The sequence below is a fragment of the Idiotropiscis lumnitzeri genome, chromosome 15 (assembly GCF_059441095.1).
Source record: "Idiotropiscis lumnitzeri isolate Australia: NSW breed Sydney's pygmy pipehorse chromosome 15, RoL_Ilum_1.0, whole genome shotgun sequence".
Lineage (NCBI taxonomy): Eukaryota > Metazoa > Chordata > Actinopteri > Syngnathiformes > Syngnathidae > Idiotropiscis > Idiotropiscis lumnitzeri.
In genome coordinates this window covers 9147985-9173884 of record NC_142405.1, presented here as the reverse complement: position 1 = coordinate 9173884, position 25900 = coordinate 9147985, and the positions used below count along the sequence as shown (strand labels likewise).

Sequence of the window (25900 nt, the reverse complement as noted above, 5' to 3'; positions counted from 1 at the left end):
TGGAAACAGAAATTAAGAGTGGGAAGAAATATTTGCATTAGTTCCAAGATATTATTCAAGTAAATATCCATTACAAGCTTCACAAAAATAGTAGCTGAAAAATGGGATTAATCGCCTTTAATCATGGGATTTTTTTTTGTGATTAATTAGTTAAAAATTGTAATCACTTGACATCACAAAAAAAACAAGTATTAGGACTTAACGTAGGCTTAGCTTTCAACCCATAAAACTATAAATAGAGAACACAGTACTTTAAATGCATTAAAAAATATATTATGAATCCATCATATCACTGCAAAACCACCAAGAAAATGACGTTAAATTCTCAAGCGAGTCAACTAAAGTGAAAGTGGGGCAAAATAAAAATTCAACACAATTCTCAGTGTTAGTGGAAATAAACTATTCAAGTAGTTTCCAGTCGTGTTTACAAACTGCTTGGCCGGAGTAAGACAGCTTGATCTGTTTTGCATCATGCGCGTGTGGCTCTCGTGCACACGCATGGTGAAGCAACCGGCCGAGCTTCACTCACGCGCTCGATCTCACACATCGCCTCAGGTGGCTGACTGTTGCTTCACTTTCTCCACCAACTGTGACACACACACGAACAAGGAGCTCCAGCAGCTGAGATCCGGGAGCGGAAGCAGCCCGCTTCGTATTGCTGTTTTCTTCCCCGGATTGAGGACAACTTTCGGGGGGTTCGCTTTTTGCAACTTACACTCGGCATCTCGCCCAACGCTGGAGCGAAGATAGGAAGACGCCGAGTTTGTTTTACTTCCGTATGAAGGTGCGTTGTTTCCTTCCTTGTGTTATTTTCCTGCTGCACCTTCCTTTGTCTCCCACCAAGTCATTTGTGTGCACATTTGAGTGAGTTCGAACAATTTTCGCCACCGCTTAAAAAGTGAGCAGATTGGCTACGAAAATAAAGCCTAATGGGTGCAACGATACGATATATCGACATGGAGCAGATGCGACAGCTGACACAAAATCAGTAATATTAGATGGACATGTCCTCAAGGTTAGTGGAAGGCAGTCTGCTTCTTTCCCTGGCTCTGCAAACAAATATTCTGTCTGGGGTGCACCTGCCCCCCCTTTTATTTTATATTTCATTTATTTTTTTAACATTTAAATTTATTTAACAAAGGCTTCTGATTGCTGTCGATAATGCAACTCCAGTGCACCTTAAAGCGCTGGCTGCAGCTCGGTGCAGATCCCAGGTGTCAAACCCAAGGCCCAAGAGCCAGATCTGGCCCGCCACATCATTTTAAATGGCTGCAAAAGCAAATCAAGCGCACCCGCAGTGCTGGCCCCAAACAGAATTTGATTTGGGAGCTCCCTCCCACGACTGTTCCATGATAACCCAAATAATGATAACGGCTTCTGAGACTACTCGCATATCGACTGTGACGCGGAGGCCAGAACGCAAACATGATATTCGCAGGAAGCAGTCACCATCATCCAAAATGTCTTCATTTGTAAAAGCATTTTTTTTTTTCTCTTTGGAAAATGGATTGAAATACAGAGGTCGACTGGTTAGCACATCCTCCTCGCAGTGCAGAGGTTGTGGGTTTGGATCTAGTCTTCCTGTGTGGAGTTTGCATGTTCTCCCACATTCCAAAAACATGCATGGTATGTTAATTGGACACTCTAAATGTTCCTCAGGTGTGGTTGTGCACATGAATGTTTGTTTGTCTGTGTGTGCCCTGCGATTGGCTGGCAACACCCGAACCGTAGACAGCTGGGATTGACCTCAGCACACCTGCGGGATGAGCGGTTCGGATAATGGATAATTGGATCTTTTCTGATTTCATAATTAGTTTTCCGTCAATTTGTCATCTATATGTAATTATATCATGAAGCATACATTTTAAATGGTTTGACAAACATAGCTGCTCTTTGAGGGAAATCATAAATATTCTTGACTTTTCTCATTGGCAAGGTGCTGTATCGGACACTTTACTCAATGTTGAGTGTTTTTTTTTTCTCCACACATTTTTAGCGAGAATGACGCACCTGCTTAGGGCTCCACAACCACTGGGGGCGCCCAAGAGCATTTAAAGTATGTTTTTATTCCTTTATTTTGGAGTAGAAAGGGATAACAAAGTAAATTAAAAAGTTAGTTTGATTGATGCAGTTTGTTTATTCATTTAACTAAAGCTTTTTCATATTTTTACACAGGTTTAAGATGTTTATTATTTAACTTTATATTTCATAATTTATTTGTCCTCGTATATACATTCCAGGTTATTCTGTTCAGTATTTACTTGAAAATTTACTGTTTATTTTCTTTAATAATATGCTTTCTCGTGTTTATAAGTGATCAACAAATTTCATGTGTAATGCATCGTACTTATTTGATTGTTATTTTCAGTATCCCCACTAATCACTCCTCTGAATTAGTAACTTTCTGAAATAATTTTGCTCATTGGCATCGCTCAAGAGGAAATTGAACAGTGACTGACCAGCAAATGATATTACTGGCAAAATCCAATTTTGCTCAGGGCTCCAAGTGGCCGTGGTCCGCCTCTGATTGCAAGTCGTCTCATAAATGTTCAAAAGTGGACAGAAATGTTTTTGCCTGCAGGGATCCCTACACAGTCAACATGAAAAACGTGACTGGGTTTATACAGCACCTCGGGTGGTTTTAAAGTGGGCGGATCAATGCTGCGGCCCCTCGGCGACCCTTAGGCATCTTGTGACTTGGGAAATGTCTTTAGAGATTACAAAGACTTAAGAACTGTAACTTCTATGTAATCCTTTTCTTTCTATAGTGACTATTTATAGTTTGCGTATTAGTTTGATTTTCTGAAAGTGTCGTTTTGATCGTATTTTTGCAAACTTCTGCTTTTTTTTTTTTTCAACATCACACAGTGCACAGGTTTGCACAGGTTGGTGTGTGTGGAAAGTTGTTGAATAACGACACTAAAGACAGTCAATCCCTCCCACAACCTTAGGTGTGAGGATATAAAAGAAATACACGTTTACGTTTTTTGCACAAAAATCAACTCACTCAAAATTATTATATGGTTGAAGTACTGTTCTACATATTATCCACAAAAAATATGACGTTTTCTTACATTGTAGCACAACTAAGCCATGTCTGCCATCTAGTGGTGAATGGTGCTATTACAATTCAAAACTACACTCGAACCTTCCCTACTGGTGGTCCGGCACCCACGTATTTGCATATTTGCAGTTTATTTTTTCCAGTATTTCTTTTTTATTTTTTAAATTAATCAAGTGTCGTTCTCAGTTTGTCGTTCTCAGTTTTAAGATGTTTTTTATTTTTTTGCCCCTGTTAAGTTTCAAGCCCCTGCCCCACTGCAAACTAAAACCACGATAAACTCATTTTAAATTTGCATTTCCACATATAGCTGCTAAAAAGTAGAAAAAAGAACAACATTGCCTGAGTGCTTGTGTGTTTACACAAACAGAAAAAAAATGAACATTGATTATATATCTAATAGCACAACTTGCAAATACAGATGTTTCATAAATGGGTCAATCACAGGACAATTAAGCCAATCTATCATGTCAACGTATTTTCTCAATGTGCTTCGCAGGGCCACTGTAATAAGTGCGCTTACCCCACGAGCGCACACTAAATGGTTTTGGCAGCTCTAGTTTCTCACTTTGGTGTGATATAGACATCACTCTCCCGATGGACATTTCCTTCTGGCCAGTTAAAAGCTCAACCAACTCACTGCTTTGACCGCTAATGGGTATTGCTGGCAGCTGAGTCCCAGTCTAGTCGCCACGGAGACGAGTCTCATAAGAGCCACAAGGATTGATCAGCGGCGTTTGTGTGTTTGGGGGGGGGGGGAAGCTATGATAAGCAGTGCAGATACTCTCCCTCCTCACACGGCACACATAATAGCGCCTGCTGACGGACAGATGGGCTCAACCTCCTGTAATTTGAGAGCGCAACTGCCATTTTGATTTCACAAACATCTGCACCTGCATGATAAGGCTGTAGCCAAATCTAAAATGCACTTGAATGTTTGGACTCGAGCGGTAAATTGAGGTTTCAATTCAGTTTAGGAAATACATCAATAACAATGTTTGTTTTGAATCGGTCAATTCTTTATTTATTATTTCAAAGCCATTTGATGTCCAGGTCTTGCAAATATTCCAGTGTTTCCCCAACTTTTATTGAGTCAAGCATGATGTTACATTATAATAGTAAATAACTAATAATGTTGGGACGATTTACGTGAAATTGTGTAATTTCCCCACGGCCCGCTTCACTACATGAGGACATACTAGCACAATTGTAAGAAGTCACATGCCGCATACCTAGGGGTCAAAAACATGGTTTCCAAGAACCATATGAGTAACTTGTGGGCCTCTTCTAAAAGTAGCTACCCATGATTGGACATTGTGATTTCCTAGGAATATTGTAGAGGCGATCATATGCAAATGTTAACACTTGCAGCGATTTCAGGGGGAAAAAAATGGTGCGTATTGGTTTTTACCTGTTTTAATGACGTACTATTAAAGGCAACATGAGAACTTTTTTTTTTTTTCATTTAACATAACTGAACGGGTGGGAGCTGATCTCAAGTCTCTATGCTAAACTTTACTTGGTCACCATTTTATTTTATTTTTTTAATTCTCTGGTCCCTCTCTAGATGGCGTCAAATGACTCGCGCCTCCAACAGCCGCCGTCGCAGAAGGATGCAGCTGACCAGAACTTTGACTACATGTTCAAACTGCTGATCATTGGCAACAGCAGTGTGGGGAAAACATCTTTCCTGTTCCGCTACGCAGACGACTCGTTCACCTCAGCTTTCGTCAGCACCGTGGGCATTGACTTCAAAGTCAAGACAGTCTTCCGCAATGACAAACGGATCAAACTGCAGATCTGGGTGAGAATTTTCTGCTCTAGTTTTGTACGAACGCACCAGCTGGATTGGGATTTAAAATGTGGAGTCTCTGCTTATGATTCGGTTTGAAAATACGCGACTCACGAAAAGTTAGGGATATTTACACATGATTTCTCAGTAATGTGACATTTTTTGTACTTTTTGTCCAACTGTTCTAAGTACTTTTTGCATGACTTGCTGTTCTCTAAACAAGAAGCTCAACAGCGTCATTCACATCAGGTGTTGGATCTAAATGGACCAGAATTTGTGTGAAAACCACAATTTTCATCATGCCGCTCACATTTCGACACCATGAGACAATCAACAGTACCGCGGCATTTCGAGGCTTCAAACGGGGGAAGTGGTGACTGAGCTTTTAGTGTCATCAGCAGGTTGCATCAGGGACACTGGAAGAGTCACAGAAAGGCACAGAAGTGTACATCCGTAGAAAAAAAAAAGCTTGACGTTCAGATTCTTGGTGGGGATGGAGCTCTTGTAATTTGTATTTAATTAAAATGATTCGATAAGACTGAGTATTTTAGTTCTAACTATGCAGACTTTGAGCAACTTGAAATGTCTAAATGATATCAGATCAGAGCTAACGGGCCCTTAAACCATTTTGAGTCGGTCAGTAACATTAAAAGCCAACATCCTCTAAAACTAACACTCTAAATTCCGCAAGCGTTTGAGGTTTTACAGTCGTTCTTACGCTAAACCTTTATCGGGCATCTAATGCATACAAAATACATGAAGATGAACCTGAGTAAGTCCCCCTCAAATTTCCCTCAGGGTGCATTTTTAGTTCAACGCTTGATGTCACCTCTTGAAAACAAACGACCTTAGTTAACACTTGAGACACACCTCATGATAAATGACATCTCCTTGTTAATTTCAATCGTGTTACGTCCCTCACCACTCTGTTGATTTACATCGATAAGACTGATCAAACAGCTGATTCACTTAAACCAATAATATGTGATCCACTGCAACGATACCCAGCCAAGGAGCCCACACCAAAACACACACTCGCTTCCTTGAACCTGAGCGTTTGTTAAATGTGACACATGCAAAGAATTCTCCAAAAAACGGCTGCATAATGTGTTCGAAGGATGATTTTTCAGAATGTGGCCTTACTCGTCTACCCGGTCCTGTTTCAATTGTTTAATGGCACACAGACCGGTATTTCCTAAGTTCAGGAAGCTGAGGAAGTTCCCTATCAACATGTGGTGGACCCATAACGAAGATATACTGTGTATGCAAAGGGTGCCAAAGGGCTAAATAGGGTGTCCTCGCTAGTTAGTGTACACATTTTATGTTAATTATCAACCCATTGACAATCAAATTCATGGTAATTCCCACCGAACACCATCTGAAGGATTTTTTTTTATATGTTGCTGATCCCTCCCTGCCAGCTGCCAGGCTACCCTTTGTGCATCATGGAAACCGGCGTGACTGATAATGCACCACATGGCCCTTGCACCGGGGATTCATGTACTGTACAAGCACACGTACACACTGCGCACACAATCCCTTTTCTTTGGCAAGGAGATGTACGTTCTCTTCGTTGCGCAAATACACACCTTTCACACACAGCGTGTAAACTGAACATATAGCTGCTGGCCAAAAACAGCAACGTTTTATATAATAGCTGTCTTGACAAGGATTTCTCGAATCGCATGGTAGTGGATGACCGCTATGCATCCCACTGTGATTAACGAAATCCAATACAAAAAGTGCATTAATCCCTAAAAACATAATAATGGACCTGCATGGAATATATTGTTGTGAAGAACATTTTTTGTGTTGACTTCCCCTTTAAGAAAAATAGTTTACCGTAATAGTGTGTTTTTGTCAATATGCAGTAGATTGCCGTCATCTAGATCTGACCGTCACTTGAATAGATACAATTTTCTAATTTTAAATCTGCTATCACATGTATAGATTTTACCTCTGTGTACGTCTTAAGAAATGTAATGGCTGACATGTTCTCTTTTCTGACATGGGCTGTGCAATATTTAAAGGGTAAGTCAAACCACAAATTTTGTTTACATGGATTTGCTCTGTGCAGGAGTACTCATCAAAACATGACATTCTGATTAATATTACGTTTGTGAAATATGAGTTAAGCAGTAAAATCCTCTTTTTTTTGTCCATCTCCGGCGGCCATTTTGTCACTTTCTTTTGACGGAAAATGACATCACGGTTGCTCAGGAAGCAGCTAACAACCAATCATAGCTTAGCGACAGAAAACAGGTGAGCCATGATTGGTGGTTATCTGAGCCCTGAGCAGATGTGATGTCATTTTACGTCGACGGAAGTGACAAAATGGCCGCTCCCTGAGATGGCTAAAAAGAGGTGGATTTTCCTGCGTTACTCATATTCCACGAACTATTAATCAGAATGCCACGTTTTGAGTATTAGAGGCTCATAGAACATTTTAATCCAAATATTTCCCTTAGATTGACTTCCTCTTTAACTACAAACTGAGCTACAGTAAATTATATTATGCGGTTGAATTTCACATCACTACAGGCACACACAATAATACACATATTCATAAAATATTAGACAAAAAAATACATTCATTAAAAACACAGAATTATTGTATAACGCATGAGTGCATGGTTGCTCGATCTCCTTTGGTTGCTTTGCTTCCCAGAAAACACAAAGTGACGCATGTTTCACAATCAGGATCCCGCTGACGTCAGGAGTCTCTGAGGCACATTTTGAGCAGTGTCAATGTTTCCTTTTAGATTACTGCTAAATATTTGGTCATCTTTAGTTGAATAGTTTTAAATAGATTAAGAAAAACAAGCCACTGACTCATTGGGTTCCGTTAGGGACTAATATTGGAGGGAAGTACAAACAAGCATACAGTCCCAGGATGAGGAATTAATCTGTAGTGGTGTCTCCGAGGAGGGGATGACTTTTTGCACGGTGATATTTTTTGGATGTAGTCCTTACTGTAACCAAACATTCATAACCCGGACTGTCCTCACGGTTACCCGGACGACATTGTCCTCTTCACTGTGTTAGGAAACATCAGACAAAACAAACACAAACACACACTACCCTCATGTAAATGAAAGATGTTACTAAGTAACCAATTCCTGCTCTGGTTTATCTCGTTTGTCTTTAATATGAAAACACTTTTCATTTTTAATGCACTTAGTTATTGTAGCTATTATTTTGAAGGTACTACGAATTAAACTACAGAATGACCAAACCTCCCCACATTAATAGTTGTATGGCAGTAGGTGCTTTCTTGTTAGACAGTCGTTGTGCCGATTTGGATTAATATGCATACAGTAGATTGACGGATGGATATTAATACAACACGAAATACAGTGCATACCATCTCCTGGCACGCCACCAAACTCAAATGTCACGCTGATAAATCATACTTTATTATCTCATGGAAGAGCATTTTATTGATCTGTATGCGTCACTGCTATAGATAGGTGGAAAAAAAGAGACCCGAGAAGAACCTCGAATCACTGATGATCCTGATTGGGAATCACAGGACCGGTGCGCAGAAATGCAACAATGATGATAGTGTGAACAATAGTGCCCCCTTGTGGTGATAAAGTCTTGCTGTTTGTTTGAGTGAGTCGGAATCAAATATCCTTACAAATAAACGCCATTGCTATACTTGACTGGACAAAAATATGCCTTAAAAAAACACTTATTAGCTTGGCAAGCTACACTACAATCAGTGCTGTTGTTCGATCCAGCTTCTTTCATTTTAAGCAGCTAGCTAAAGTGAAGCTCCTTTTTTTTTATAGCAAAGCGGATTCTTTGTGTTGACGTACTCTCTCTGTGTTAAAATGCAGGACACAGCCGGACAAGAGCGCTATCGGACCATCACCACGGCCTATTACAGAGGCGCCATGGGCTTCCTGCTCATGTATGACATCACCAACCAGGAGTCCTTCAATGCCGTTCAGGACTGGTACGTATTTAATAATGTTATGCCATTTCATGTCGTCATTGTCAGTGAAAACTGGTACTTAAATGGATGGAAAATGAGTATCCACTTTGCTGCCACTATTTAAATTGAATAAATATGAATTTTTAATTGATAGCTACAATAAATGTTGCTTGATGTGTGTCAGACGTTAGGTGTTCTTTCATGGGGCTGATTTCCAGCTCAGTCCTTTGTCATCTGTTTTGCAGGGCGACACAGATTAAAACATACTCGTGGGACAATGCTCAGGTAATCCTAGTTGGTAACAAGTGCGACCTAGAAGACGACAGACTCATCCCAACAGAAGACGGCCAGCGTCTGGCAGAGGACCTCGGTGCGAAAAAACCGTTTTGAGATCCACGCTATGACTTTATTATCCATTGTAAATCAACACTCTCCCAATCTCTCGCCGTCAGGTTTCCAGTTCTTCGAGGCCAGTGCGAAGGACAACATCAACGTCAAGCAGGTGTTTGAGCGCCTCGTCGATGTCATCTGCGAGAAGATGAATGAGAGCCAGGGAGACATAAACGTACTGCCCAACCACAGGAACCAGGGCCTGACAAACTCGGTGTCCGAAAGCCAAGGGAACTGTGCATGCTGAACCGCACATTTGCATGCATGCACACACACGCACACACACACGAGCACACATACACAGTACTGATAATCTACTTCTCTGGGAATCGCTGCTCCTCATCCTCTGTTCTCTGTAGCCACACTCAACACCATAGGCAGCTGAGCTAATCATCATCACTGTCAGTCCCTCCTTCCTCTTCAGTCAAGGCCTCACTGCTCGTTTTTTTTATTTTATTTTTTTTTAGGCCAACAACGTGCTTTGTGTTGGGCTGATATTTCGCTAACGACTGCCCTCCAATAAATCTGCGACCATCATCAAGCACTTTGACCCACTGTGCTGAGAGATTTAAGTTCAGTGGCGGTTGTTTTATATACGTACACAATTTAATGAGACATCTGCATCAGTTTTTGGAATGCTAAAATAGTACAGTTTGAATTTAATAGCGTTTATTGGTGCATTTTGGAAGGGAGGGTTCTATGATTTGAAATTTTATTTAGTAAAATAAGCTAAATTTAGCGTTAGAAAGACCCCAGTGAGATTGCAGTGCAAATTGTTCAGCTCAAAATTAATCATTTCCAAAATGTTGAAGAGTTAGTCATTTTTTTCATGGTGAATGGGTATCTTTTTTGGAATGACATCCATATTCATTCCCTTTCACAAAATGTAGATATCAAATTTTCTAAATGTACTCAAAGTTAGCATAGGTATGAATGTCCGAATGCAATGAATGTCAAATGATGTCTCTAAATCGCAAAACATCTTAAATGGGGAGTCGGATTGAAAAAAAAAAAAAATCCCGAAAATAACATGTTTTTTACAACCCGACGAGTCTAAACATTATATTCTGATCAATACTGTTTGTGGAATATGAATTAAACAAAAATTATTTATCCGTTTTTGTTAATCTCAGGAGTCTGCTGTTTTGCCTCTTTCTACCACTTGCTGCCGACTGAAAATGACGTCATAGTGCCTTAGGCGCAGACATTTATAAAATAGCTTGGATGCGTAATGTGGCCTACTCGTTGTAGCGAGAACTGAAGTCAACGGTGGCAATCTTGCGTTGCCACTTGCTAAGCGTGCGTATATTGAATAAAGACTGTTTTCTTCACTGGTGGATTTTCTGCTAGATTCATATTCCACAAGCGCAATATTAATCCAAATATGTTTGGACTAATGAGGCAGAATAGGACATATTGTAAAGAAAAAAATTCACTTGACTTCCCCTTTAAAGACTTTTGCCAGTTTCTTGTCCTATTTCCAGCCAGAAGACAACCACCTGACCAATAATCACGGCAACACTAGCACCGAGGTATGAATGCTTTTGTGAACATTTTATTGGATTTCATTAAATTGTGCAGGCGTACCTACCATATTGTCCAATCACTGCATTTGTTTGAGTTGCCATGATCTTTATTTTTTCATTCAGTTTTAAAGGGGATTATAAGTGCGATTTTTTTTTTTTTTTTTTTTTTTTTTTATAAATATCTAATTTGAGTTTAAGGTTTCCTTATGCCATTGTTGCTAACAGTGAAGCACCTGCCAGATTAATTCAACATGTGCCTTTTGCTTTTGGCTGTTGGGATATTTTCTCCAGTTGAAATCGCAAGCAAATGAGGCATAAAAGCTGTTGATCCCTGTGAGGAAGTCGTTATATGCTTGTAACACTGACTTACCGCTGGGTGATAAATCAAGTGATAAATCATATCGCGCGCTTGTGTGTGTGTGCGTATTAAGATGTGCAACGATCTCCCTTCAAGAAAAGGAAACGTGGGTACTTGTGTCACTATAAGAGATTAATACCAATGCTGTCTTTTCTGACAACTGTTGCTGGCGGATATGAAATACACTCAGCAAGCACTCCATTGTATTTGGTCACATTGGATTATGTACCTAAAGAAGGGACTTTTAAGGTCTTAAAGTTAAACTCCAATAGAGTTGGTAAAAGTCCATTTGTGTTTGATGTTAAGCATACCTGTCTATCTGTCATTAAGTGAAAGCAACACACTATGGTTTAGTCTGTCATCATATCTCCATGTTTGGTTTGACAGTTGATGACTTGTTCATTGTCCTCAGTTTTCTCTCTGGTCAGTGAGCGTTGAAAAATATCTTTCACACAAATCAAGTTGCTGATGCTATCATCCGTTTCCAGACCACTCAAATGGATAAGATGTCTAACTTGCAACACAACGCTTGTATTACATTATACACTTGTATGAACTGAAATGTTCAGCTCTACAATTTTTTTTTAAAGAAATGCAGTATACGACACTAAGTTATCTTGATCTGCCGTTAGCCATTTTCGAACAGAAAAACAACCATTTCAGAAATAACCGCTTCTGAGTTTAAACTGTCAGTCACGCTGAGCGATGATACCGCTAGTTTTGCTGCAGTCGGAAATTTTAATTGGAAAAAAAAATAATTATAATATATATATATATATATAAATAACCTTGTTTCCCCATTAGAAACACCAAGCTTCAGAATTGTTCTTTCATAGGTCTTTTTTTTTTTTAAATGTGATATCCCATCATTCAATTTATTTGTGGTTGAGGGCGTATTTCATGGCGGCATGGTGGAAACTGCATGTGCGCAGGAATTTACAGAACATTTTGAAATGTGCATATAGAAATAAAAATGTTCAATATTTGTGTTTAGTTCAACCTGTGTCCTGTCGTACATTGCTTGTGTAGCGGACATAATACATACAATACAAAGTTAAACTGTTAATTCATTTGAGACATATTCTGAAGTGTGTTTATATTAATTCAATTAATATTGATTGAATTAAATATTTTTGCAGGTGTGACTTATTCAGCCTAATGATTAGTTACAAGCTTCGGAGGTTGCTACGGCAAAAGAAAGAATTGGCCCAAGAAAATAAGGTACAAAAGTTAACAAATGAATGTATTCATTAAAAAAAATTGTATTTGAAATGGCCCACCAGAGTCCAGACCTAAATCCATTAATCAGAAAGTGCTAGCGATTCTCAAAGCTGACAGAACTGGATGATTTTTGAAAGGAAGTGTGTTTTTCTTACCACCAAAACATCACATTTTGGGGGTTTTATCTAAAGAACCAGCAAAACCGCACTTGCCACTGTCCTTCTCAACATTGCACATTTCCAATTCTTCCTTTTCCTGTCACTGTTTCCACTGTTTGCATCCAGTTTCAAGCCCAGCTTGAATTTCCTTTCCATCACTGAGGATTGCCATCTTTTCTTCTGTCAGTACAGATGCCAATATAATGCAGTTGCCCTCCTTCTTTCAAATGATGTATTGCATTTCACAGGAAAAAGCGAGGATTGGTTGAGAATTCGTCCTCGGCTACCTATCAGGTTTAAGAAACGGCCACGTCTGCTGCTGTGATAACGGGGGTCAAACGAAGACAACAAGGGTGCTGAGCGATGATAAGAAACCGTTTATGTCTGCCGCTTACAGCAAATGGTGTGCTGCTTCTTTAAATTACTGAAAGCACATCTATGTCTGTCGGTCTATATATCTAAAGTATCTACCTACAAGATGTGTCTCTTGTCAAAGGTGTTTGCTTCACCGTCAAAACTAATTGGTTAAATTTGACTAAAAATTGAAAAATGTAGTTGGTAGTTATTTAGTCCTTTGATTAAAACAGTCTTTCTCAAACTGTGTGCGTGTGTGTGGGGAGGGGGGGGGTGATGCTGAGGGGGGGGGCGTGTGTGACCCCTGGGAGCATGTGGTTTTTTTTTTCCGCCGTACAATAAACTGTAATTGCACATCCACTCCAGTAGTTAGCAGTGGCGCTCTCGTTGCCCATTGTGTGCAGCGAGTATTAACGTTTGTTTTGCAACGTAAATGCTATTATTTATAGTTACGGCGGAGAGTGGGTGGTGGGGTCGGGTGCGTAACAGAAAATAATTGAGAAGCACTGGGTTAAAACAACCAATCTATAATGGTAGTGTTTTCAAGCGTCTGGTTTTCAAATAAATTGGTTCATTTCCCCCCCCTCCCCAAAAAAAACACATACCATGCATGTTTATGGAATGTGGGAAATTACACGTCAAGGCTTCATTGGTTAAATGAAATTAAAGATATGAATTACAATTACCAGTAAATAAATGAATCCATCCAACCAAGCCACTCAGCTTCAAATTGATTAAATTACAATTAGTTGTAATAATTGTTCTCCATGTTTATACCACACACTGCACATAAATACAGCCAAACAATTTGGCTCGTGAAGTATACACACTGTAACCAATTCATTGGTCGTTTGTCTAACCAATAAAATCGGTAGTCCTATAACAAATTCTGACCGACGTGAGTTTAATCAACCTAGATTGGCAGTTTTTTTTTTTCAAACAATCTGTTTTTAGAGTGTTGGATGAGGGCTTTTAAATTCTTCCACACCAAACTAATGACGGTCATCTAGTCCTACATCGTCAATGGGTCCAATTCCCGCCTACTAACAGGAGAGTAAAAAAAAAAAAGCCAAAAGTTGTTGGCATGTGCTTTTGCCCCTCCTCTTCGGCATCTTTGCTGATTTTAGGAACAAGTAAACAGCTCTGAACACATCTTATCAGTCAGGCGCAGCCTTGTAACCGTGTTGCGCGATCCATGGTATCTGAAGCCAAAACAGGACAAGCCCCCCTTGGGAGAGAAGTGCAGCAAAAGCGCGCTTGTGTCGTTCAGGTTGTTCTCATGTTATGCACGGCAAGACAGCACCAGTCTTTTTGTTCACCGAGAAGACAAGAGGATGACACGTGATCACTTGAGAAGATTGTTAGCACTTTCCATCATTGCGTGTGCCATGCGGGTGGCTTCCGGCGTCCCGGGCACGCGACATTTCCAGGAGAAAGGTACCAGATGACTGACCTAACTGAGTGAAACAATTTTTCCCATGATGCTAACCTTCTTTTGTGGCACCAAAATATCACCTTTACAGTCTCTCTTATGCTGGAAGAGGAGCCAGAAACACCGAAATGTTTTGCAGAAAGCAAAAAGGACTTCACCTGCTTCTGGGAAGAAGATGAGGAGAGAGCTGGCTCAGTGGATCAGTATTCCTTCACTTACGCCTATCAGTAAGAAAATGCCACGCTTCTGTTTGTGCAAATGACTAAAACGCTCTCATGCAATCTTAATCGAAATCGAAAATATTTTTCCTCGCTACATCCAAAAACAAACATTGAATTGAGGATGCAAAATTTTCCATAGGTGTGAATATGATTGTGATCACTTTGTCCAGTGATTGGCCGTTCGAAGGTGTCCAAAGTCAGCTATGATAGACTTCAACTCACCCGTTCCATTTAATGAGGACAAGCCTTTTACAAAATAGACTCAGGTCATTAATTCTTCACCAGTGAAACTCTAACAACAATTGTGTTCTCAACCATTTGTCTGCCTTTCTGTGCCCTTAATAGAAATGAAAACAGCAGCAAATGCCCATTAACAGCCCAGGATACTCAGCTGGGAAAGGTGCTGTACATGTGCCACCTGAATCACGCTTCAATGTTTGTTCAAATGGACATTCAAATTCATCGAGAGGGAAGGCTGATCCACAATCGCAGCCTTCTGGCGGAACTTTTATGTAAGTTATTATTATTATTATTATCCATCCAACCAATCTGTTCCGGTTCTTCTCAGCATATGTTGCTCCAAAATTTGAGTTACCCATACCATGGGCACGAAAACACCATCACAAACGCTAACTTTTGAACTTTGCACTGATTACAATTGGATCATTTTCATTTTCCTCTTTCGTGGGGAAGAAACAACGTCCATGATTTCCAAAACATATTTCAAATGCGGACTCGTCAGACCACACAACACTTTTCCACTTTGTGTCAGTCGATCTTAGAAGAAGCCAGTGGCGTTTTTAACCAAATTTAACTTTGGAATTTGCTGCTTATAACAATCAGGATGGTCATTTTCCTCTGGGCTCAAAGGACCCAACGTCTATGAGCTCCAAAACCAATTTGAAAATGCATACTCATCGAACCACAGCATATTCATCTTCAGAGGTTTATTTACGTGTCTTGTTGCATGGACAGCAACAAAGTGATACATAAATTAATTGCGCCATCTGCCATCTAGTGGAAGAGCGTTTAATTGTTTTCCTTTGATTATACGTCATTCGCCTCGATAGATGACCAAAGAAAATTTAGTACAAAGGAAATTAATATTTTTTTTATTATTATTACAGTAGTAGGTGTGTCATAAAACATTTCTCCTTAACATGTGTCACGTGACGTGTTGTGAGAAATACCATTCCATTAATCGCCATCCAAATCATGTGATTATTCAACAGTTCTGCTGGACCCTCCCGCTAATGTGACGATGAGTCCCATTGGTCAGCAAGGTCAGCTGAATGTCAGCTGGATACCTCCTCCTCTCAGATACATGGATGACAGCTTGATGTACGAGGTCTCATATGAAATGGCCGGCAGCCATGTTGCACAGGTATGGCTTATTTTCTTGCTTCTATTTTATTGATACGTTGTTACTGATCTGGTGGCTGATTTTGCAGGTAGAAAAAATACAAGCCAGTTCCAGGATGATCTTAAGGGGCCTACAGCCAGCCACTAAGTACAAGGTGCGGGTTCGGGTAAAACTGGATGGAATTAGCTATAATGGCTACTGGAGTGTGTGGAGTGATCCAGTGTTCATGGAGACACCGCTGGCAGGTCTGCATTTATTAACACAACTGAATTGTGTAATTCCGTCAAAGACAGTTGGCAGGTATAGAAGCGTAGTTTGACTATAAATATTGTGATTATGCAGTAGACTAATGTTGAGCCAAGGCACATATTTTACTTTAATATATCATAGCAGAACACCAAACAAAAATCCCACTCGGTCACTGTGAAATGTGTGTATGCTTATTTGAATGGGAATCTATTATTCTGTTGTATGAATGGCAACAGGTGTATACACATAACCTTCTGACATTTAGTGCAAAGGCATTTAATTGTTCAATCTGTCACGGTATTTTATCGGCATAGATCGAGTAGATTTTTAATTATTTATTTTTTTGTGGAATATTTAAGGTGGAACGAGACCATTTAAAGATTTGAAAACAAATAATAGAATTTTAAAGAAGAACTCTAAAAATACACGGAGCCAGTGAAGGGATGGCAGAGTGGGAGTTATGTGCTCCCCTTTACGGGTGTCGGCCAAGAAGGGAGCAGCAGCATTTCGGACCAACTGGAGACACTTGATGGAGGATTGGCTGACTCCAAAATTAAATGCATTACAGTAATCCATCTGAGATTGTGGCAATATGTTTCAAAGTAGTCTACTTATAAAATGTATCTGAATGCAGATAAACGTATTTTGTGCAACCAATTGATTAAATCAATTTTTATAAATTCATAAACGTTTTTTTCAGTTTAAGTGAGCTGAAACCTACCCTAGCTGACTTTGCGAGAGAGACAGGCTTTTATTTATTCAATATTGTGATATTAATAACAAATAAGTTACTGTACGGGGCAATATTGAAACTATTGTAACATGATTTACTCTTATTTAATTATTTATGTTTTATGTATAATTTGTGTTTTTCCCCATGATTCTTTACAGAATTCAACCTACTCATTGTGTTCCTAATCCTCACCATGTCTTTCATCCTAATGGTGTTGTCTTTCACTGTGCTCATGTCCAATCGCAGGTCAGGATTTTCCTATCACAAAAAAAGTACGACCAGTATCCGTTGATGGGAAGTGAGGGGAAACATTTTACCGTTTGTGTTCTTTTCAGGTTTCTGAGAAAGAAGATTTGGCCAACAATTCCAACTCCTGATAGCAAGTTTCAAGGCCTTTTTACCGATTACGGCGGAGACTTTCAGGTGAGAACAAAGCGAGATTCTGAAAAGAATTTCACAGTTTAAATAATGACTGCTTGATTTCAGATCGATATTTTATTTGGTAATTAATTAATTCGTCGGAATTTGAAGGCTCATTTGAACCAAAACGGGATAGCTTGAACAGCAGGACTCGGAGCAGAAAATTCAGTGGCGCGTTCTTCATTCAGTCGCTTTTGTCTTTTTCACAGGAGTGGTTGAAGCATACAAACGGAGGCTTGTGGTCAACCCCTGCATTATTTTACAACGAGGAATACCCTACTTCTCTGGAGGTTCTCTCAGAGCTAACCCTGAACCCCCCACAACGCCCTCCACCTCTACCACCCAAAATGTCCCTCAATCCCACACTCCAATACACAGAGGAGGATGTGCAAAGCGGCGTGGATTTGGCGCTGAGAAAAATGCCATATAATCGCTGGCTGATGGACAACTTACGGGTGCAGAACCAACGCCCTATGCCTTGCTCTCAGTCATCGCTCCTGGAATCTCAGGATACTTATGTCACCCTCACCGGGAACAACCACAGCCAAGACTATCACACCCATGGGGATTCTTTGCCCCTCGAGGCGCTTTTGGCCTTTAAAAAGACAATGCTGTCTGAAGTTCACTGATCTGCGTCTGTAACACAGCTTCAGTACACAAATCATGACTGTCTACCTGAATGACATGGACAAGAGACTACAAGTTTTCGATGGAATACAGTCCCGTGAGTAGAGCAGATTATTTATGCCGGCTCAAGGATGAACCTTCCATCCAGTCACTTGTCCGGCATGACTTCTGGGAAGGCATTAACCCCGGCGGATGGGTGTGGTTAGGTAGAAGACTGCTTGGATCATCAGCCTTCTCTGCATGGAAGTTGCTCAACCAACCATGATGCTCTTCGAAAGACCGCAAACTATTTTATTCTGACTGAATGAACAGAGCAGCCAAGTAGTGCACTTCAGTTTTGCCTCAATTGCTTCAAGGCATCATGAATCAATTCATTGATGATGACCATCCCTGCTTGGTTGATACAACTGATTAGAAACACCCAATACTACTTCATTGCATTAGCATGTGGATGTTTGCCAAGATGCACTAAACACTTTAGTGAAATGGATAACCTGTTTTTTTTTTCCAATTCTTCTTAAATAAAGTACTTGACACTTTAGTGGAGCAGTCATTCCATACAGGTGGTGACGTACAAAGAATTGAAACAATGACAGGTGTTTTTACTCACGATGGCTATCTGAAGAGCAGAACAGGTAAAGCTGACATTTCTACCAAACTCATATTTGCGTTTTGTATTTTCTCTGACAAAGGCATATCCTGAAAAATATGGACTGATGGAAAAAGTCAAATAATAACTGACACTTCAACCACTCGTGTGATATGTCACCTCACTATTGATGTTAAATCTTAATTAAAGAAAGGCCTTAGTGTGAAATAAATGGGAAATTGAGATATTGAATTGATTGCCATCAACAATTGTATTATCTGAATAAGTGTAATATGATACCGATCGTTATAATGGTTTTGTATATTCCTGACGATTATCTAAATCATTCTTATACACAGCTGACCCTTTCAAAAGTACTGAGGAGTAAGGCCACTTCATATATTTTTGCTGTACAATGAAAACATTTTGCTTTGATATTGAAAGATGAATATGAGGCAATATATCAAAAATGCCAGCTTTTATTTGATGTTAATGCATTTTACCGTACATGTGGATTGCATATACAACATATGGTTGAACATAAAAAAGTTGATCCCTAATGAATGCAAGTGTGCTCAAACTAACTGAAACTCCATTAAACCATCGGGATACACTGACAACTGCCACTCCTGAGCTAAACTTGTCTTGACTTCAGTGTCTTCGGTGCAAAGGTCAAGGGTGATACCAGTTCCAGAAAAGTAAATGTGCCACACCTCTTGCAGCCCAGCTGCTGCCGCTTTGTAGCTTCTGTCTTGGTCCAGAGTACATCGGACCTGAAAGTAGCGGCCTAAAGTATTGACAACTTGATCCGAGACAGATGATTCTCCACTGTGTTCTTTTGGCTGATAAGAAGCGATGACGCGACAGGGTGCAGAGCTTGATGTCTTCTGCTCAATAAGGCCAGTGAGAAAAGTCGCCGTATCACACAACAACGCTGAGAGGTGTGCAGCGTAGGACGGCTCACCGGGGTGACACCCACTGTGGTTGTCACAAAGAAAGTCCTCTAGTCTGTCAACGATGATCAGTGATGGAGGGATGGGAAACGTGTTGGTTGGTTCATGAAGGCCTGCCACTTGCTGCAGCAACTCATCCAATGTCCTCGGATAGCAGAATTTGATTTTCTTGCAAAAAATAAAGAACACAATTAGCAGAGTCAGGCAGTTAACAAGGACAGGGTATGTCAAAATCATTAATACTTTCACTTGAGCCACTGGTGTTAAAGAAAATCTGCTTAATCTGCATGAACAGTCTTGAAATTCAAACCAAGGCTTTGTAGTGCTTAACATATTTGTTGTGCACTTTTGTTTTCATTTACTTGATTTCATATCATACCTTTAGGCTGTCCGGGCTCAGACTTGGGACACATTTCTGCAAAGACACTGGCAAGCTTTGGATTTGCGTCTGGGCGAAGAACACCACTCTCATGCTCATTTTACAGGCAGCTGTAACAGCCGCTAAAAGCAACACGGAGCGTCCGAGATTTTGTTCTCCGACTATTAGCACGCTGCATTGTGCCGGTGCTGGAGGAATCACATTGCGATCCTTCGTTGAGTCCGCCTGTGACATAAATTCTGTGAACATATGCGTCAAAACGTCTGACATGATCGAAGATGCACCATGAGTTGACTGCAAAAGTGGGTCTGACGTTTCCCGCGTCTGTTTACATGTTGCACATGAGTACACGTGTTATTTTGCTCCGTGTGGAAACCACCGCTTCATATACTTTCCGTTATGTTGTTGCGCTGACTGTGCTGTGGTTTTCTTTGATTTCGACTATTTTAATTTAACAAACAGATTCAAAAAGGTGCTAGGACATGATGAACATGGGTTTGATACGTACAAGTAAAAACAGAATTATGAGCTTTTTTTCCCTGAATACTTCCGGTTAATTCCAGCACAACTTCCGGATGTTAACAGCATCAGCTGTTGTTGTCAAGATGGCGCATAAACTGGCAGAATCGGAGGTTCCACTAGTAGTTGAACCGGCTGGGGACCGAGGGAAGGGTGTGTTAAGGCGATGCAGGGGGAGACCTAGGCTGACAGAGTCAGACCGAGCTCAGCGACGTCTTGAATCCCGAAAGAAGTACGATATTCGGAGGGTGTACTTGGGGGAGTCGCACAAGCTCTGGAGTGAGCTCCGAAGGCGCACAAGTCTGAGTGATGCCGGGCTGGCAGCATATTTAATCGTACTTCATTCCACATTTGGAGAGAAATATAAAGAGAAAAACTCAAAGTAAGCGTCCCTGAGGTTCATTTGGAAACCTTTCTTTTCCCCCACACCATAACACCCTAACCAATGCACAAGAAGCCAAATTCTGCACTGCCATGCATGCATTTACCCATCCTTTCTGTAAATGAAGCTGTGAACTATTTAAAATGGACAATGCATTCATCAAAATAACATTACCAATCTTATATATTTCAGGAAAACCACTATGTCAGAGGAGGCAGCAGATTCAGTGCATGAGAGAAAAGGTGAGGTAACAGTATGACTTAATCCACCTATTAACATTACCTCTATCACGTTGCAATTAAACACACATACAACCAATCAATACTAGACAAAAACATAGTTTAACAGCATGCAACTGTACCATGTACATAATCTGGAGTAGTTCAGAATGTCTAATAACGTGGAAAAAACTATGAAAAAAATTAAATATATCACACTCACCAGAGATGATGGAAAATGGCGTTCTGCCTGACAGTTACAATCCTGAGCAAATACTGCCACTTTAACCTATAATACATTCCTTTGTCCCCTCTTATATGTCTTTTGGGTGTTGTTTACCAGTTAAGAGTGAGCGCGAGTCGACTCTCCATAGCCTGGTGTGTTGGTACCAGGAGCACTTACGTTCGTGCCCTCATGAGCCCCAACTCAGAGCTCTGGAGCCTCAGCCCAACTTCTCTACTGCTGCCATCTGGCAATGTGACTCCGACCATTCATTTGTGCAACACCTTTTCTCCCCGTTGTCGGAGGCAAGTGACTCTGAGCAGGAGGAGGGAGAAAACGGAGAAGGCAGTGGTGAAAATGCTGCTAAAACAGACTTACTGGTGCCGAAAAGGTTATCATGTCGGAAGAGAAAAACAAATACACTGCTAAAAGGTGCATATTAAAAATTTTGTTACTGAGTTAGCAAAATTCGTAATTTCCTGTCAATTCATATTTCTTTCTGCGTTCTACAGATTTCGGAGCAACGGTTGTTTCTGAGGTCCAGCACGTAACCGCAAATGAACTAGAACACACTCAAGCTGTAACACACCAAGCGAGTGTGGAGACCTCCAATGATGTGTCCCTGAGTGCCCCACCTGTGTGGGAGATAGTACTGGAGCGACCACGTGGCTCCCCAGAACAAATGTTTCACCCCCTCACCTCAGAAGAGGAGAGCGAGGATGTCAGGAGAAGCCAAGATGAAAGTGTGACGGAGGGACTTGGAGACGCACAACAACAAGAAATTGGGTGTGACTATGAGTGTGTTATTGTGGGAACATCTTTTGCTGAAAAACTGAGGAACACGGGTGATGACTTAGGAGATTCCGTCCCACCGTCCCAACCGGAGCTGTTGGTCTCGTCTCCCGTTCGGGCCGAAGAGAATGGGGACCATTTTGACCCGCACACATTGCAGACGGTGGTGACGAGTTGTGAAGTTCCTAACCAGCAGACGTCTTTAGAAGGCTCACAGGTCAGTATGAGTATGTGTATGTATTCTACTTCTAATTCAAATATTTTTTAAACAAGTGGGAGAGGGGTAAATCTGTTTAAAAAAAAAGTGCATGATCTCTCCGGGGTAGTTTTTCATCTATAGCGAGTGTGTCTGAAACATAACATATGAGCTGCAATAAATAGGAGTTTATTGAATTATTTTATTATTGAATCCGTATAAGGGTGTCTTTCATTTTTGTTCATAGCTAATTATCATAACTGGCCCCACCTATGAGGCTCTTGCGTCGGATGGAATTCAACTGAACATGGGTGGTGGTAATTTGGCCCAAGACACCTGCACTGTCATCGGAGATATCACCTACAACCAAGAGTCTGAATCAAAACTCCAAGCAACAGAAGATGACGACTGCATGACAGGTGTGTTACAGCGAGAACCAGCTCCATACATTTTTGGGGTTTTTATTTAGTTAGTTTATGAGCCATAGTTACTCCCTTTGCTTTGTAACGATACGTTTTTAAAGTGGCTTAAAGCTTACAGATGTATTATTTTAAATAGCAACAACAATTAAAAACATTAAGTCAGTGCAAATTTGTCTCACAGGATTTGTCAGAGATTTATTGGGAGCTTTGGCCCATAAAAAAAAAAAAAAAAATTCTTACAATGCTAAAATCTAGCATGATAACACATAGGACGCTAACAAGTTATTGTGTCTCATGAATTTAATTGAGAACCTCAGTGCCTGCTATAGTGTGAAGGCTGACTGATATTATTAGCAGTTTGATTAAAAAAAAAAAAAAAAAAGTTGATTTTGATATTATGCCCTACATGACACTTAAGTGTCGAATGAGCTGAACATCTAGAAATGAGTTGGTTTGAATCAGATGAAAAATATGAAATGATGGGATGCATTCATTTTGCAATTTCCCTTTTAGTACTGCTAAGTGTTTAGGTACAATTTAAATCTCAATGTATTCTGTTTTGTACAGAATTAAGTGACACGCAGCTACTACAACCAACCGTTGACACTCCGGAGCTAAGTAGCGACCACGAGTTGCAGAGGAGTCTGAGCAGGTTTGTTGGGTGGGGAAAAAAGAATCTGCATCATTGAAAGTGGAGCTATGTTGTTAGAATGTAAAGAACGCATTTTTGTTTTCAGGTCAAAGAGAAATAGGCGAGGCCCAGTTGTTGAGGCTGACGGGATGCTCAAGATGTTCCATTGTCCGTACGAGGGCTGCAGTCAAGTGTATGTTGCCATTAGCAGCTTCCAGGTGAGACTGCCCGTTTCATTCCATTTGAGCATTTCAGCTTTCATGTCATGCACTTTGTTCCTTTCAAAACTTTGTTTTGTAGAATCATGTGAACCTAGTTCACAGGAAAGGCAGGACAAAGGTTTGCCCACATCCAGGCTGTGGGAAAAAATTCTACCTGTCCAACCACTTACATCGCCATATGATCATCCACTCAGGTGGGCCCATAAAGACACTCTTGGGAATTTCTATCAGAATTAATAAAGCATCCATTTATTTTCTCAAATTGCTAAAAATGAAAAAAAGGGATTTTTCTTTCTAGGTGTGCGAGATTTCATCTGCGAGACGTGTGGGAAATCATTTAAGCGTAAGAATCACCTGGAAGTTCACAGACGGACTCACACGGGAGAAACGCCTTTACAGTAAGATGTTTATGTTAATGGGGTGCCATAAACTGAAAGCATCCAAACCGGATGTTTTCATCTCAAACACAAAAACATGAATTATCGCCAGCAGCTACAGCAAAAAAAAATAAAATAAAAAGATTGTTGTATTACTTTTGCCATCCTAGGAAATAGACATAATCTCATTCTTATTTGGTCAGTCGGAGAAGAAATAGCCATCTTAAAATTCTCTCTGAAATTTCGAATGGGCCTGCTAACTGTTATCAGTTTGAAACTCACATTGTAAAGGATTTATTGCAGTTAGTGGCACTGCTTGCTCACCAGACCTCTGATTAAAAATGCTTAGGAAAAAAAAAAAAAAATCTGCACGATCCGTAATCTGCATCGTTTTTTGTCTTTCCGTTTTTCCTACGATGTCGTGCATTAGATGTGAAATCTGCGGCTACCAGTGTCGTCAGCGCGCGTCGCTAAACTGGCACATGAAGAAACACACTCCAGAGGCCCACTACAACTACACCTGTGAGTTCTGCGACAAGCGGTTTGAGAAGTTGGACAGTGTTAAATTCCACAAACTGAAGAGCCACCCCGAGAAGCTGTCCTCCTGAGGGGTTCACACTGCGGATAAAAGCAAGAGGACTCTTGATGATTTGTTTTGTTTGTCAAGACAACCCCAAAGTGGCGTTCGCTTTAACAGCTGTGCAGGTCACAGCAAATCGCAATCCTCTTCAATCCTGTTCCTCCAGGTCCGTTGTCCTTTTCCATCTCTCCCTGTTGCAACACACCTGATTCAAATGATCCCCCAATTCTCGGCTCACAAATTATTATTTTTATTATCCTTTACATAAGACCCCAAAGCCTAATTTAAATATGTGATTTATTTTTTTTAACATATTAGAAGAGGATTATATGACTCTTGTTGTGTTCCAAAACCAAAGTTACGTTTTTTTTTTTTTGTTTTTTTTTTTTTTTACTATTTGTTAATATTTTTAAATGACACTTACCTTGGTTATTATGACTTTATGTAATTAAGTGCAACTAGCTTTTGGAATTCCCAGCCAGAAAATTGCAATTAGACCTTTTCTGAGTAGGTTTCACCTTTATGGATGTCACTAAGTTTGTGAATAAAGGGAAAGTCAACCCCATTTTTTTTTTAATTATTTTTTTTTTTTACAATATTTTCTATTCACTTCTGATTAATATTGCATTTGTGAAACCTAAGATAAGCTGTAAAATCCACCCGTTTTCATCCTTGAGGAGGCGACCATTTTGTTGGAAATGACATCAAAGTTGCTCAGGTTTCAGGAAACGACCAATCATGGCTCAGCTTTAGAAAACAGGTGAGCCGTGATTGCTCGTTACCTGAGCCCTGACAAGGCAAAAATGGCAGACCCCTGAGATGGATAAAACCATGTGGATTTTTCTGCTTATCTCATATTGCACAAACGCAATATTAAACAGAAGGTTTAGACTAGTGGCGGCGCATAGAACATATTGTAAAGAAAACATTGGGGTTGACTTTTCCCCCTCAAGAAGAAACACATGTGGATGTTGAGTACTATTTTGGACGTACACACTACGAAGACTGATTACAACGGAAATATATATGTTCATTAAAGTAACAAAAGTGCTTAATTTAAATAATAGCGAAAGGCAGTGACAGCATTCTGATTTAAATAATTCCGCTATTGCCTCAGCAAGTGATGTCTTTTTTCGGAGGAATCACTATCTTCATTTATTATTGATTTATTTTCAGCTTTATTTACAAGTCAATATTGTATAACTCGCTCTCAGGAAATAATTGTGTGTCCGTTTGTGTTATCATCCTTCTGTACGGTGTGTGTTATATTTTCTAAGCAAAAGCACTTTTTCTTCTTTTTGATCCCTCTCAACCGATGAATCATTAAAATATGTGGCCTCCATTAACACTGAACCGTTCTTCAACCACCAAATGACATTTGCCGAGCATCAGTGGTTAATAATGTGCAACGTGCCTCTTACGTAAAGCGCTCGCTCAAGTGTTTGTGATCAAGTGTGGGTGCGGACAAAAGCCATGACACATAGTCATACAGTGACTGATACTGAACCTTTGACTGTGTAGAACATTCGACAGGTCTTATGATACGTGTGTTAACAGCGACTAATGTGAATAC

General features: G+C 40.2%; 4 protein-coding genes across 4 annotated transcripts; 3 read left to right on the top strand and 1 right to left on the bottom strand.

The window, feature by feature from the left end:
• Window positions 1-449: 449 nt before the first annotated feature.
• Window positions 450-12066, top strand: rab3db (RAB3D, member RAS oncogene family, b). Its single transcript, XM_088316762.1, has 5 exons — window positions 450-784; window positions 4629-4865; window positions 8696-8814; window positions 9039-9163; window positions 9246-12066. Exons 1-5 carry the CDS (start codon window positions 779-781, stop codon window positions 9428-9430), a joined length of 672 nt encoding a protein of 223 aa, XP_088172888.1. The 5' UTR covers window positions 450-778; the 3' UTR covers window positions 9431-12066.
• A 1382-nt stretch (window positions 12067-13448) lies between these two features.
• Window positions 13449-18386, top strand: epor (erythropoietin receptor). Its single transcript, XM_088316875.1, has 8 exons — window positions 13449-14237; window positions 14324-14459; window positions 14799-14965; window positions 15686-15837; window positions 15905-16061; window positions 16957-17044; window positions 17134-17221; window positions 17428-18386. Exons 1-8 carry the CDS (start codon window positions 14135-14137, stop codon window positions 17845-17847), a joined length of 1311 nt encoding a protein of 436 aa, XP_088173001.1. The 5' UTR covers window positions 13449-14134; the 3' UTR covers window positions 17848-18386.
• A 511-nt stretch (window positions 18387-18897) lies between these two features.
• On the bottom strand, window positions 18898-20165 carry swsap1 (SWIM-type zinc finger 7 associated protein 1). Its single transcript, XM_088316876.1, has 2 exons — window positions 19767-20165; window positions 18898-19555 (listed from the first exon to the last, which is right to left on the bottom strand). The coding sequence occupies exons 1-2, from the start codon at window positions 20034-20036 to the stop codon at window positions 19010-19012; spliced, it is 816 nt and encodes a 271-aa protein (XP_088173002.1). The 5' UTR covers window positions 20037-20165; the 3' UTR covers window positions 18898-19009.
• Window positions 20166-20253: 88 nt separating this feature from the next.
• Window positions 20254-24564, top strand: znf653 (zinc finger protein 653). Its single transcript, XM_088316874.1, has 10 exons — window positions 20254-20667; window positions 20860-20909; window positions 21229-21540; window positions 21621-22117; window positions 22344-22515; window positions 23086-23170; window positions 23256-23367; window positions 23450-23564; window positions 23669-23768; window positions 24178-24564. Exons 1-10 carry the CDS (start codon window positions 20342-20344, stop codon window positions 24353-24355), a joined length of 1947 nt encoding a protein of 648 aa, XP_088173000.1. The 5' UTR covers window positions 20254-20341; the 3' UTR covers window positions 24356-24564.
• The last annotated feature ends 1336 nt before the right edge of the window (window positions 24565-25900 follow it).